Raw genomic sequence first — 14,308 nt, 5'->3', positions numbered from 1 at the left:
CTCTTAAAAAATGATGGGCTTAAACAAAGGATAAATGTACCTCAAGGATGCTGCAGGAGGAGAAAAAGAGATGGACAGTGGTGGGAGTTACTTCCACAATTTTATTTATATCCCCTCTCCCCAGTAGTGGAGTTCTGTAGCTCTATTCCTTGTGCAAGGACTTCTCCTTCAGATTTCCCACACCATGCAGGAAGGAATTGTGTTTGTTCCATCATGATAATAAAATCTGTCCACAAAAGCTGTAAACATTATTTTTAGAGTCTTTTGTTACTGTCTCCTTCAAACACACACACACACACACATACACACACACACACACACACACACAGTATTAGTATCAAAGAATTTCTGGGTGACCTTTGACGTCCAGTCCCTGACTCAATCTCACAGTTTTTTTTTTCTTTTTTTCTTGTTGGTTTGTTTCTTTAAGCAAAAATCCCTTGATGTGAATGTTTTTTGTGGCTGATACCTGACAGAGTCATTGCATTCCCACACCTCCAGCCCCAGTGGAGCCTCTTTCCTAAAAAATCCGTGGAAAATTCCCTGTTATAACCCCACAGGGATGTTAAAGCTTGGTGAGGTGCAGCTCTTGGTCTGAACACGTGCACAGAGAATCCCGACCAGGGGCACTGGGAATGTTGGAGGGTGTTTTTCCCTCCCACCTGAGCAGGAGCAGGAAGGGAAGCTCCAAATGGAAGCTCCATCTGTTCATTCCTGCCTCAAACCCCCTCCTCCCGCTCGGCTGCGGGGCGAGCATCTCCTGGTTTATCATTAAGACTCTTCCCAAGTAATGCTTTCTTTGGCTCACAAATAAATCAAGGACAGCAGTAAAACCAGAAAGGAAAATAAATCTTCTGATGGATGGCAGAGAGAGCAGATTCTTCCAGCTCTCTGCTTTCCACGCTTCAGTTCAGTGATGGCACACGGAAAATTTTCAGCACTTCCCGACTGATCTGTGCTCATTCCGTGCCACATCCAGCGGCCGGAGGGTCCCACACAGCCGACCCCAGGAGGGATTTTCAGGGCTATCAGTCATTAGGAAATCCAGGCCGTTTCACAGAAATTCTCACTTCCCTTCCAACAGGCTCTGAAGGATTTTGATGAGGTTCTCCAAGCCAAAAATGTAGCCGTGGTCCGGCCCATCGTAGGGGGTGGGGTTGGGATTGCTCTTGGAGCCTTTGAAGGTGGTGTGGGCAAAGTCTATCATCCTCACATCCACCCTGGAGGGGTTTGTGCCGTGAGTTTTTGGGAAGGGGAGGTGTTGATCCGCACTCTCCTTGTGCTCCTGCCCGTCGTAAATGATGAGGAGGGAGCTGGAGTAGAACCTGTAGGAGCTTTGCTTCCTGATCACCGCCAGCAAGGCCTTGAGGCGCAGGATGATGGGCTCCAGCAGGTCGGTCCTCAGCTGGTTCCCGTTGCACAGGAACTGCCGCAGGGTCTGCCGGAATCCCTCCGGGGAGAGCTTCCTGCCGTAGTATTTGTCTTTGCACAGGAAATGGCCAGTGTCTGCCTGGTAAACCTGCAAGGGGACAGAGGAATAATCCATAAAATCATCCTGGCTTGTGAGGGATTCATGAATGATGCCTCACTCGCCCTTATAGCAAGCCCCACCACCACAACCAGCTCTATCCCAAGACCATAACCAACAACACCCCAATTAGCCCAAGCTTCCAGCTAGGGATCCGCCGCCAATGACACTGAATAAAGATTTTAGCCTTTATATTTTTCAATTCCTGTGCTGCCAAATTAGTGCCTAACTCTAAACTTCATATAGCTACTATGGTAGTTAACACTTTACATTGACACACTTTGGTCAGACAAAACAATTCCTCCAGGCCTAGAAGCCAAGGACACCCTACAGCTTCAGGCCCTGAAAAGTACAAACAAAAGTAAATTGGGGAGGAGCAAACTGGGAGTATATTACTTCATTACCTGAAGCTCTAATTGGAGAATTAACCCCTGATACGAAAATAGACCAAGCTTATATCTGTCTGAAAATCTTGTGACCCTCTTCCATTTTGGGTGTAGCCTCTGGGAGACTTTTGCCTGCCCAAGGTGTATCTATTATTTTAATAAATACCTACTTTATTCTCATAACTCTGTCTAGCCTCTGTTCTAGGTAGCCACTCCAAGGATCAATATGACCACTGAAGTTCAACTCTGCAGTTATGAAGATGCCAGAGATCAGAAAAGGACATGGGTTTTGACTTTATATTTTTAGATTTATATTCTATTCTCATTATCCTTCAGGCAGGGTTTTGAAACCTGCTTGAGAATAGTGAGTGAGGGAAACACATGGTTTGAGTTTCCAGGAGGAAGGATGGGGATTTCCAGCAGGAGAAATTTAGTTCAAAATGAACCCCTGGCTCTCACAGCTCAGTGAAAACACAACTGGGGCAACGTGGTGCTTTTGGGGTTTTTTTGTGCAGCAGCCAAGAGCTGAGCAGGAATCTGTGTGTAAAAGCAGCTTCTCAGATGGGGTGAAGGGTTCCAGCTGCTCACACTGGTGGCAGTGGCACAGGGGAAAGGTTACCCTACATGTGCCATATTTGAGAGGACATAGAGCTGAGTGGCCGTGGGAATCCTTAAAATCAGAGGGTTTCTTCCTAATATCTTGCTAGATATACTTTTCTGTAGCTTAGGGAGTTATTCTATCCAAGGGGTAATACACAGAGCAGTGTTCTATTGTCCTTACTTTCAACTTATATAACTTTTCTGCTGACAAATCTTAAGGCCATTGCTCAGTTCTGCTGTTTCTGAGGCCTGCCTTTTGCAGCTTTCCCAAACCTCTCTGCTTTTAAGGATTCCCACAAGTGGCCACTTTTTACAGCCTGTATTTGAGAGCGAAAATAGAATAAAACTGCTTCGATTCACACCAGCCAAGAACCCCTGGAGATCCCAGCTTGGTTCCAAGCGAGGAACCAAGGGGGGAACCAACACCCCGAGGGCATGGAGGCTTTACCTGCATCCCACAGATGCGCACGCCCAGGGATGCCGAGGTGCTCTGCTCGCATTTCTTGATGTGCCGAGCTTTCTTCTCCTCTGAGGCGTCATCCCCGTGCTGCCGAGTGCCCATCTTCAGGTCCAGGATGCAGGGATAGCTGTACTTGGACACCACGTTTTCCAGCAGGAGAAACTCTGAGCGTGACTTAAGGGAAACCCAATGCTTTGAAATTCTAATTGAAAGAGGCCTTAAATCAAAGCAACTGCTGACACTCTCCAGAACAGCTCACAACTGTAATGAGACTTTCTCAGCCAATTTCTCCAAGGTGTCATTGCTATGGGCCTCTCGCTGCCAATTCCAGTTAATTTACTGTACTACAGCCCTACCAATTAAAGCCCCAACAGCTCCATTCTCCAGTGACACCGTAGCCCTGGGCTGTCACTCTGACACCTTCCCTAGGTGCTGAGCTCGCTCCGGTGGGTGGGGGAAGTTGTTAAACTCTATTACCCACATGACTGGTGGGTAATGAAGTGTAATAGCAAAATAAAAGGCGAGGCAGCTGCTAATTCCTGTATAGTTGTGTTTTTAAATGTATGCCAAGGGGATCTTTGACTTCTGCTGAGAACTCTTTATGGGAAATGGGTTTTTTTTCCTTTCTCTTTTTTTTTGTAGAAGATAACAGAGAATATTCCTTATTTTCCCAGAGTCTGTGCAGAGGAGGGAATGCATTCCCCTGCAATAAACCCTACACTGATTCCCAGCTGTTATCAGTGGCCAGGGCTGTGCTGGGGGGAGGGAGGAGAAAGGATACGATGAAGTTTGTTCTCGTTGTGCTTGGAGGACATGCGGTTCAGGTGCTGCCGGTGACAGTGCAGTCCCCAGGGGTTGTAGCTCTTCCTTTCTGCTTGCTTCCCATTTGCATCCTCCAAAAGGGAATCTGTGTGGTACTGAAGGTCTGTCCTCAAAAGCATCTTCCCAGGGCAGCTAGACAAAGCACACAAAGGGACACGTCAGGTTTATAAGCTCCAGAGGAGAATATTCTCTTCCTTATTTTTTTTTTTTCCTGTAGAGCCTCAAACTTGATAAGGTGGATTTTCAGGGACTCTCAAAGGAACTATATTGATCATACCCAACCTGCAGAGATCCTTTGTTACTCCATAACAGTAATTTTCAGAAAGCCAGCTATTGCTGCCTGCCAATACTTTTCTTTCATTATAATTTAAAGAGTGCTGGCTCCCTTGAAAAGCCATTCACAGCCCCAGCTGCCAGGGATCTCTATTTATCCACCTAATGGGCACAGCTCAGGCAAATGGTCCAACAATGGGAATGATTCCCAATTTGGAAGGGCTGGCTCCAAGGAGGGGAGGGAGGAAAGAGTGATGAGAAGATCTGTTCTCCTTGGGGGGTCATTCCTTGGTCTTGCTCATCCCAACTCCACCACTCCCATCACTCCAAAGGCAGCAGGGATATTCCACCTCCAGTCCTGGGTGGCCCAGGGCTGCTCTGAACCACTTTGGGATGAAGGATATCCTGCAGAAAACCTCTGCGAGGCAGAGGGGCTGGGAGCACTGGGTGCCTTCCTGGGAGAGCTCTGCCCTGGGGTGGGATGGGATGGGATGGGATGGGATGGGATGGGATGGGATGGGATGGGATGGGGTGGGATGGGATGGGGTGGGATGGGATGGGGTGGGATGGGATGGGATGGAGTGGGATGGGATGGGATGGGATGGCACTGAAACCCCTCTGTTGCCAGCAAAGGGACATTCCATGCTCAGTGACTGTTCTCCCATGGCCTCTCCTCTCCTGGAGCCTGCTGTGCTCCAATGAATGGGGTTTAGAGCAGAATTTGAGGCAGATATTTGAACAACAACATCCCAGATCCACCTCACTCTGTTCCCACACCAGGGGAGGAGCAGAACCACATACACAGGGCTTGGCTCTGCTGTTCTTCACCTTGGCTCGGTCCTTTAGCCCTAAACCCACAGCTGAACCACCAAACCCATCCCAAACCATCCCAAACCACCCCACCCAAGTGGCAGATGCCAGCCAGGAGGGCTGCAGGGACCTTCACCTGTCTTTGAAGGTCTTGGTGACCTGGGTGTGGCTCCACTTGCATTTGTGCCACAAGGTGACAGCGGGGTCCCCTCCGGCGCTGTCCAGGCGGCCGCAGGCGTCAGGCTGGCCCAGGCCAGGGCTCGCAATCAGGGTCAGGTTGCCCAGGCTGTCCTTCTTGAGGTGCACAGACACAATGCCTGGACAGAGGGAAAAACAAAGGAGACAGGGATGAGCCCATGGGGTAGCACAGAGGCCTGGCCACCACCTCGGTGTTTTGGTGGCCTTTCACTGATAGCACTCTGATTTCAAGCCCAATAAAGCATCATTAGGCTGTGACCCTGGAAAATACTCTCAGGATTTTCAAGTGTTCCCCCTCTCGAGGCTCAGTTTGAAATCTGCCTCCTCTGAGCCCCACACTCCTTTGTGCCCCACCCCTCAGAGCTCTGCTGTGCCCCAGGCGACCCAGAAAAGCCCCCCAGTCCAGATCAGGAGCTCCCAGCCTATTTATCACAAGGGATTTAAGTGCTTTTTAAAGGCAGCACAAGGCTGGAACCACTTTTCATTGGCAGGAAGCAAAGGGAGGGTTGGGGACAAGGCATTTTCCAAGGACACCCAGCATGCCAACTGCCCCGAGAGCAGGGCAGGGATGTGGCCATGGGCTGGCAGCGCTGCCCACACATTGTCATGGCCATGTCCTTCCCCTAGCACCAAGACCAGCACCCAGATATCCCACAGGGGGGTTGGAGTGTCGCACCTCCTGTTTTTGTGCCCTCCAGGGACCAGGACTGTGCCCGGAGGTTATTTTTTTCCACCCTGAATGCTTAAAACACCATTCTGCATTTGAACATTGCAATTTTCCCTGACTCTGACAGGAATCACAGGGCTCAAATGCCAGCCAGTCCAGCACGGATTTAGCCCAACACGAGCCCATCCTTGGCACGGGGCCGGCTGTCTGCGCGTCTCAAGTGACAGCGCAGGAATGGCCACGGATCGCGCTGCCGCCGGCTCTGACCTTTCTGGGAAGGGCTGATAACGCCAGCCCCGCTCCCGCAGCTCCGCCACGGCTCCGGGGGCGTCCTCAGAGCACAGCTGCACCACGGGAAGTTTAGGTTAAATGTTATTAAAAAAAAAAAAAAATCTTCACTAAATTGGGCACTGCAGTCTTCTGCCCAGGGAGGTGGTGGAGTCACCGTGCCTGGGTGTGTTTAAAAAAGGGTGGATGGGGCACTCAGTGCTGTGGTTTAGGTTAGGTCACAGGTTGGACTTGGTGATCTCAAAGGTCTTTCCCAACCTGGTTCATTCTGTGATTTGGGGCTTGGGGGGCTGCCAGCTCCCAGAGAGGACAGGGACCAGGGACAGGGCAGTGGGACCAGCAAAAGCAGAACTGGAAAGAGCCCAGTTGGGGACATGGAGAGCTGGGCTGGATCCAGCTGTGTCCAGGGCATCCTCACCGGGTCTGCTGGGCATGTGGGGAGATGATCTCAGCAGCTTAACAAACACTCCTGCTCTCCCCAGCAAAGGTGCCAAAGCAAATAAAGGTGCAAAGCCCCTTCTCTCCATTCCAGGAGCGATTCCAGGGAGCAAACACTGAGCAGAGGCTTTGCCTCCTGTGCCTGCCGGGCTCTGCTGCCTCAGGGCTTTCCCCACCTGAACTGTCCCTGCAGCCACCCCTGCTGGACTGGGGTGCCCATCCCTCCCCAGGTCCTGCACCCCAAAACCTTGGGTTTGGATGCTTTTCCCTCACCACAGCCATTCCTGGTCCTTTCTGCTGTACAATCAGCATTATTGTGAACAGGCTGGGTTAAATGGGCTGACTTTACACAGAAATGGGGGGAAAATCTACCCAGGCTGCTCTGCCAAGGGAGCTGAGGGGCTGCAAACCTTCATTCAGGGAAAAAGGAATATTTTTAGCCCTCCCAACCCTCTGTGGTGAGCTCAGGGAGTTCCATCTTGCTCAGACTCCAGCATTACCTTTTCCTTGAGTCCTATTCTTAAAAAAATCCATATTTCTGAGAGCAAACAAATCTCCTCTCAGCCTGGATGACTGCTTCACATTTTCAGGGGATGTAGGCATAGAAAAAAAAAAAAAAAAGCCAACATGTCTTCCCCTAAATCAAAGCCTTTTTCATTTTAAAAAGTCACAGGGAGGCGACCAGAGCCCTCAATTGCAAACACCATAACCTTAAAAACTGTCCCAGTTCCTGCCTGCAGTCAGCAGGGCTGTGCTCATTTGCATAGTGCTGACGGGCTGGCCCCAAAAAACTTATATATAGCGTGAAAATAAGAGTTGTTAACTATCAGCCATTAATATGAAAATTAATGGGGAGATTTTCAAAGGCGAGAACCGAGCGTTAAATTGGAAAGGAATGTGATCCTCTCCCTCCTCCCAGCTGGAAATTCAGTCCTCAAAAAACCTACAGCTCAGCCTGGAAAGTGTTTTTTGTCTCCTGGGGGGATTCCATGGGGGTTTGCAGGTGTCCTGCCATGACCTGTGTGTGGCAGACAACCCCCAGAACTCCTCCTTTGCTGCAGTGGGCAAACATCTCTGCAAAGCCTTTGGGTGCCTGTCTGTGCTGGCCTTTGGTGTCACTGACACCCCAGTGCCTCTCCTGCTGGCACCAGCCAGGAGCCAGAGGGTATTTCTGGGTGCTGTCACCACACTGGTGGCATCCAGAGGCGCTCAGGAGGTTTCACTCTGTAACTCTGCCCTCGTGGGTTTATTTTTGTGTTTACAAGCGCATTCATCTATGGCCAAGGGCCTGGGAACCTGAGCAGAACTGGGCTGGAAAACAAGCCCAGCATCCCCCTGGGAGCTCAAGTGGGACAAGGCAGAGCCTTCAAAGGGGGTAAAAGTCGGTCCTGAGGTCACCAAAGTGCCTGATATGGGTGAGATGAGCAGGAAAAGCCATGGGCTCGGCGTGAGGCTTGAATGATATTTGATCCCCATTGTGGAGAATGTCATCATTACACAGAATGTCACCATTGCACAGAATGTGACCATTACATAATGGTCCCAGGGCCGTTCCCACAGCCCAGAAATAGAGATGAGGTACATGGATACGTGTGGATGGGGGATGGAGCCACCAGGATCATCCCCCTCATCATCCTCACAGTTCCACCTCTTTAATTGCCTGGCAGCAGGGCTGGGACAGCCAGGAGAAGAATAAACCTCTGAGCCCAATGCCAGATTGGAGAATTGCTTTTTAATTACCCCTCATCATAAAATTCTGTGGGATTTGAAATAGGAGAAGACACAAAGGTTTGAATAACCAGGGTGCCCCTGGACTGGTTAAATTGGGATTGTTTAACAGCTTTATCAGCGAGGGCCCAGTGCTGCAGCACCAAACCCCAGCTCCTGCCACAGGAAACCGCTCAGAGGAAACTTTTCTCCCTTAAGCATCTTTTTAATATTGTCCCATAAATCTGCAGAGGCCCCTGACTTTCTGGGAAAGGGAGAGATTGGGCTGGAAGCACATTGGAGCCGTGGCTGACTGAGCTCTTTGCTGTAACGCCGAAGGACCAAGAGATATTTTAAGTTTTTACGTGACAACCAAGCTTCTCGCCTCCCCCAAAAGCCAGGGTCAGGAGCTTTATGAGCAGCACGAGCCTGGCAGTAAAAGCAGAAAATACTTAAGGAATAAGAAAGAGAAGGGAGGGAGGATGTCTTGAAAAAATGCTGGGGCTGCTCTCCCAGTGCTGCTTTCCAGGGGCTGAGAGATTCAGCTGGGAAATGGGGTCAGGGATGGGGCAGCAAGCTGAGGGACAGGCAGGAAAACCCTCACTTGAGGAAAGGCCTCACCTGCAGCAGCTGGGGATGCTTTTTAGGAGGGTGAGAGCTCTGTGCTCCCCTTACCTTTGTACTGGGGCGTGAACTGCCTCATGGCCAGGGGCAGGGACTCGTAGAAGCTCAGCTCCTGCGACACCAGGGGCTTGCAGATGGTGTGCTCATCGTAGGTCAGCATGCTGGTGTGGCCTCCCACCTGGTGCACAAAGGGCTGCAGGAGCACAGCAGCCCTGGGCTCGGCAGGGCTCTGACCCACCATGGTGCCAGGCACAGCCCAGGGGGCTGCAGACCCCTCAGCAGCAGCACACGGAGCTGGCAAACAAAGGCTGGCACGGGCAGGGCTGGGCCAGTTTTCACCCACTCTGGTGTTTCCCCCACGCTGGGTTTTCCTCCACGCTGGCCTTTCACCAATGGAATCTGCAAAGCAGAGGGAATGAAGGAATTAGAGGAGAAGGGTCACCCAAGCAGCTGGGTGGGATGAGATCTATCAGTGCCCGGGGGCTGGCACAGAGAGTCCAGGGAAGCCCCAGTTTTGATCTGCTGGGGACAAGAGACAGCGATCAGAGGAGCTGTGAATTAAAGCAATGACCTCATCAAGGCAGGGGATCAGGGATTAACACAGTGCACTGATGCTGTGGAACACCCCCAGTTTGTCCCACAGGCCATGCCCGAGTGGTGCCAGGCCTTTCCTTGGACATTCCCTGCACAGCAGAGTTGCTGCAAAGCCCCTGCAAGTCCCCAGGCACTCCCTTGCTCTCCAGCACTGCAGGAGGGGTGAGCAGCAACTCCTGCAGCTTCCAGAGCAAGCTCAGTTTGGGACATTGGCTGGCATTGAACACCTGAGCAGCAGCAGCAGCGTTTCCTTCCGAGGGGATGTGGATGTGTCACAGCAGCACCCACAGGGCTCACACCCAGCTCTCCTCCCTGCCCCCAGCCATGGATCCCTCCCTGATTCCAGAAATTCCTCCTTGATTCTCACAGCCACAAGTCTCAGCTCTAAAGCAGCAATGTAGGAAAACCACAGAGCACATCCGTGGTGCATCCCCAGCAGCAGCAACCACCAACACCTGCTCCTTCTCCATTCCTCACAGGAAACCCATGGACAGGTCCTGGAAATCAGGAATTGAATCCCACAGGCACCAAGGATGGCAAAAAGGAGCTGATGGTGCTGGCTTCACACCAGAGATGGACACTCCACATCCCAGACTCACAGGAATAGGAAAAAATCATTAAAATCATCATTTGAGGAGGGGTCCATGGCAGCACAGGCCCTTTCTCCTGATTGCTCCACCTTCAGCACAACCTGGGGAGCTTTGCAGCCCATTTTTGCCAGCAGAACCCCAGTGCAGGGGACAAGGATGCCTTTGCAAGATCCAGTTGTGCCAGGAAAGCCTCCAGGATGTGCTGCCAGCTGAGCAGCTCCACCCCTGCCAGCCCCACGGGACAGATGTGACCCGGGCAGCGCTGCCACCCCTCCTTGTGCAGCAGCAGAGGGGTGGTGGCACCTCCTGGAGGCACCTGGAGCTGCCCCAGGTGGGCAGAGCTCTGTGGGAAGGGCTTTCCCTGGAGCTGCACCATTCCCCAGGCTGCAGGAAGGATCCAGAGCTCAGCAGTTGGATCTTTCTGGGTCCTTTCCAACTCGGATATTCTGTGATGCTCAAACCTCCCCTGCCGGGATTAACCCCAAGGGAAAAGCACCTGGTGCAGGTTCCTGCTTTGTTCCCCACCTGGAGCAGGGGCATGGAGTGGGCTAAAGGCAGGGAAGAGCCACTCCCACCTCCCAAGGCTCCTTTATCTCCCCCAGGGTGGGGTTTTCCCCATTATTCCTCCTTGGAGAGGAATTCCTGCTCTACAATTACCTTTCCCCAAAGAACAAAGCCAGGCCCCCGAGCCGAGCGCTTTCCAGCCGGGAAGAAAGCGGCTCCTCGGAGCTTTCCTGGGCGGTAATAAAAGCATTTGGTTAAGTTGTGGCAATTTTTAAAGAGGATTTTCCGCCTCGGGAGCCGCAGGTTTGTTGTGGTTTGTTTTGTGTGGCTTTGCCCCCCTCCCTTTCCATCCCATCCTTAAAAAGAAGGAGAAAAGCCAAAAGCAAGCGGATTTGTCATAACACCTCTTTGGAGCAGGAAACAACATGACTTAAATCCTTTCTTGCTTCTGAGACAGTCCAAGGCTCAGACTCAGCTGCCACAACCCCCTGACAGCTCTGGCAACTTTAGCATTGCGAAGGGAGTTGGGGAAAAAACATCCACAATTTGATAAAGCTCCCGAATGTTTTCTCCCAAGCAAAACTCGGAGCAGGATTTGCAGTAGGAGAAGGAGGTTCTTTTCTGGGAGTTTCTGCTGGGAAGCAGCTCATCCATTCGGAGCAGATAAATGTTCCTGTGAACACTGAGCTCCCCTGAAACAAGACACTGGAAATAAATCACTTCCACTGGCTCAAGGTATCGCAAATGCCAGGAGATATTTACGTCACTAAAAATACACAGAATTACAGATAAATCCAGACCCTCCAAGAAAAACCAGAATCTGTCAGCGTTTTTCCTCCAGCTAAAGCAAAAGCAGCTCAGGTGCTGCAGGTGGAGGTGAGCCTGGAAATATCAGGGAAGGAGGATATGGAGAACATTCCTCTGCATAGAGGAGAAATATTCCATTCTCCAGCAAAGGGATGGGGCTGTGGAGAAACCAGGGGAGGTGTCCCTGCTCCTGGCAGAGCTGGAGCTGAATGAGTTCTGCCCCAGTGCTGGGGACAGCGCTGCTCCCCTGGCACTGTCACCTCCCACCCTGCTCCCAGGCAGGGCCAAATGTCACAGGAGTCTCAGTGAAACAGGTTGTTTATCCCAGCTCCAAACCGAGCCAAAAGGAACTGGGCAGCTTCAATTCTCTAATCTTTGAGTGGCACTTACCCCATTCATCCCATCCCATCCCATCCCATCCCATCCCATCCCATCCCATCCCATCCCATCCCATCCCATCCCAAACAGGACTTGTGTGGCCCCAGGGGAATGCACAGCCAGGCCAGAAACACCCAGGAATATTAAAATACAAAATCCCTCTAAAAACAAGAGCTCTGTGCTCTCAGTGTCACCCCTCGTGGCCACCTCCCTGCTCCTGGAGCATCCCAGAGCTCCAGAGCCGGGTTCCAAGCACTGCACTGCAGATTCTTTGCTTCATTAAAAGGTAAGAAAAGCACGTGGCCGAGATCTGTGTGTGCACAGCTCCCAGTGCTGGAGCTCACCTGGAGCCACAACCAGCCCTGCATGGAACCCCAGAGCTGGGATCCAGTGCCACCACAGACCCACCAGGGACCCAGTGCCACCACAGACCCATCATGGACACAGTGCCACCACAGGACCTGGTGCTACCACAGACACAGTAACACCACAGGATCTGGTGCCACCACAGGACCTGGTGCCACCACACTCTGCAGAAAAGGGCACAGGCTCCTTCACCCCCCTGCCCACTCTGCCTCCCACAGCACCTCCCTCCCCTCCTCCCAGCCCAACACTTTCCAGCCATCTTCCACCATGGAGAAGCGAGAGCCACCAGCTCCAGGGTCACTGCAGAGATTCCCTCCAGCCCCAAGTGCTGCCTGTCCCCGCTGCTCCCGTCCCTTCCCCCCTGCCAGAGCCTTCCTGCCAACCTCCCAGGCACCTCCAAAGCTGTGCCCATCCTGCCCCATCCCTCCTGCCCTGGCATCCAGCCCGGAGCTCACCTGGTGCTGCAGGTGCCCACCGGGGGCTGCCTGGGCCGGGCTTCTCGCTGCTTCTCGCTGCGGCTCCAGAGGGAGCAATGAGGGAACATTTGGGCATGGCCCGAGTGCGTCGGCGCTGGCAGGAGCCCGGAATGTCCAGCTGACATTCCAGGGGGCTGTGCTAGGGAGGGACAGCCTGGCCGGGACAGGCAACAGCCGCGTGTGAGGGAAAGGGAACGGAACGAGAGGAGCCGGCTGCACGCCCCGGCTGCCTTGGGAAATCGGCTCTCCAGGAAAACAACTGGGGAGTTGTTTTTGTCCATCTGTTTTCCACGGAACTCCCCCCTCAGCTCGGGTTTGTCACCTCCCTGCAGACTGGGCTGACACTGGGAGAGGGATGGAGCTTCCCAGAGCTCCCAAACCACCCAGGGAGAGGCAGGAGGAGAGGCACAGGGGGTGACAGGGGCTGGGGGCCACCAAATCCCCTCTGTGCCAAAGGAAGGGTGTGGGCAAAAGGAGGGGAAGGCCGGGACTTGCCCAAAGCTGGGTAGGAGGTGAGTGGATCCAGAGCTCCAGCCCTGCCAACGGGAAAAGGGCCACGTCAGAGCTGGGAGCCGCGATGGGAATGGAAAAGTCCCAAGGAGCTTCCTGCCAGGGCCACACTGTCCCCTGCAGCCATCCTCAAGGACAGCCTGTCCTCCCCCTGTCCTGGACAGCGAGTGCCAGGGGCTCCTGCCAGCCCTGCACCCCAAAGAAATGGGATCCATGTGGTTTTTAGGGCATCACAAGGAGCAGGCAGCCTGGGCAGCACCCAGGACAAGGAGGGGACGGTGCCCATTCTCACCCCCAGGGCCCAGCAGGAACCTGGGGACTTCAGCACAGCCATGCCCAGGCCTGGGGCCCCCAGGGATGCCATGGGGCAAATGCTGGGGAGGAAAACCCCACAGCTGGGATAAGGATTGGTGGGTGTGGAAATTCACACTAAGTGGAGGGGAGAAAGCAGCTCAGGAGGGGCAGAGGGATCAAACTGCTGGTGAGGGCAGAGGCTGAGATGAAAGACAAGGATGAAAGAAAGACCCAGATTCCCAAGGCCTGGCTTCCCAGCTCCCCTGGATCTCCCCAGGAGAGCTGGCCCCGTGCCCTGACTCCGTGCCCATCAATAAGGTGCAGCATCAGCTGTCCTGTCAGCAGCAGGAAAAACATCCCGTGGGAAGGGCTTTAAATGGAAGCAGGAAAGGAAAAGATGAAGAGCTGGGTTCGTTTCAGAGCCCTCGTTGGGCCACGTTTGCCTCCCTGACAGGAGGGGGTGCAGCAGCTCCAGTGGATGAGTTATTTATAGAAATGTGCTCCATTATAGAAATTTACTTTGCAGCAAAGTGGGAAAGGGCCCTCAGCAGCTCTGCTTGGCAGTGGGGCTGCGAGGGGACCGGGGCAGCAGGGCAGAACCTGCTTTTCCCAGGAAAACTGCCAGGATTGCCAGTCCAGTCTGGCATGGAACAGGGCTGCTCCAGCCTGGAGAGAGGAACAGGGGACACGGTGGGGTGACAGCAACAGCCCCCGGCTCATGGAATGGCTCCAACAGCACCATTTCCTAACCTGGAACCGATTCCAGCTGTAACTTAGCAACCTCACCTGGGTGAAAGCATCCCACCAGGAATGTGGGGCCTGAGGAGACCCAACCTCGCACTGATTCCCTCCCTTTTGTTCCCAAATCTCAGCAACAACCGCAGGCAGAGAGGAGGCAGCTCCTGCTGGCCACAGAGCCTGGAGCCACCCCCTTCCTGTGCCACTGGAAATCCCCTTTGTCACCCAGAGCCACAGGATGAGATGAATT

At 53.0% G+C, this 14,308-nt stretch overlaps 1 protein-coding gene across 1 annotated transcript; it reads right to left on the bottom strand.

Moving 5' to 3' along the window:
• Positions 1-73: 73 nt before the first annotated feature.
• On the bottom strand, positions 74-12,974 carry IP6K3 (inositol hexakisphosphate kinase 3). The gene is made up of 6 exons (XM_054648572.2): positions 12,496-12,974; positions 8,853-9,200; positions 5,016-5,196; positions 3,756-3,928; positions 2,963-3,138; positions 74-1,519 (listed from the first exon to the last, which is right to left on the bottom strand). The coding sequence occupies exons 1-6, from the start codon at positions 12,590-12,592 to the stop codon at positions 1,067-1,069; spliced, it is 1,428 nt and encodes a 475-aa protein (XP_054504547.2). The 5' UTR covers positions 12,593-12,974; the 3' UTR covers positions 74-1,066.
• Between the last annotated feature and the right edge of the window lie 1,334 nt (positions 12,975-14,308).

The sequence above is a fragment of the Agelaius phoeniceus genome, chromosome 25, assembly GCF_051311805.1.
Source record: "Agelaius phoeniceus isolate bAgePho1 chromosome 25, bAgePho1.hap1, whole genome shotgun sequence".
NCBI classification, from domain to species: Eukaryota; Metazoa; Chordata; class Aves; order Passeriformes; family Icteridae; genus Agelaius; species Agelaius phoeniceus.
The sequence above is the reverse complement of the archived record's forward strand: the minus strand, read 5'-3'. Positions and strand labels throughout refer to the sequence as shown.

Coding starts and splice junctions, on each gene's coding strand:
- IP6K3 (XM_054648572.2), bottom strand. CDS start 12,592: ATGCCCAAATGTTCCCTCATTGCTCCCTCTGGAGCCGCAGCGAGAAGC. Junction 5,197..8,852: donor GTTCACGCCCCAGTACAAAG/GTAAGGGGAGCA, acceptor CCCTCTGTCCAG/GCATTGTGTCTGTGCACCTC. Junction 1,520..2,962: donor TGCGCATCTGTGGGATGCAG/GTAAAGCCTCCA, acceptor GTCCCCTTGCAG/GTTTACCAGGCAGACACTGG.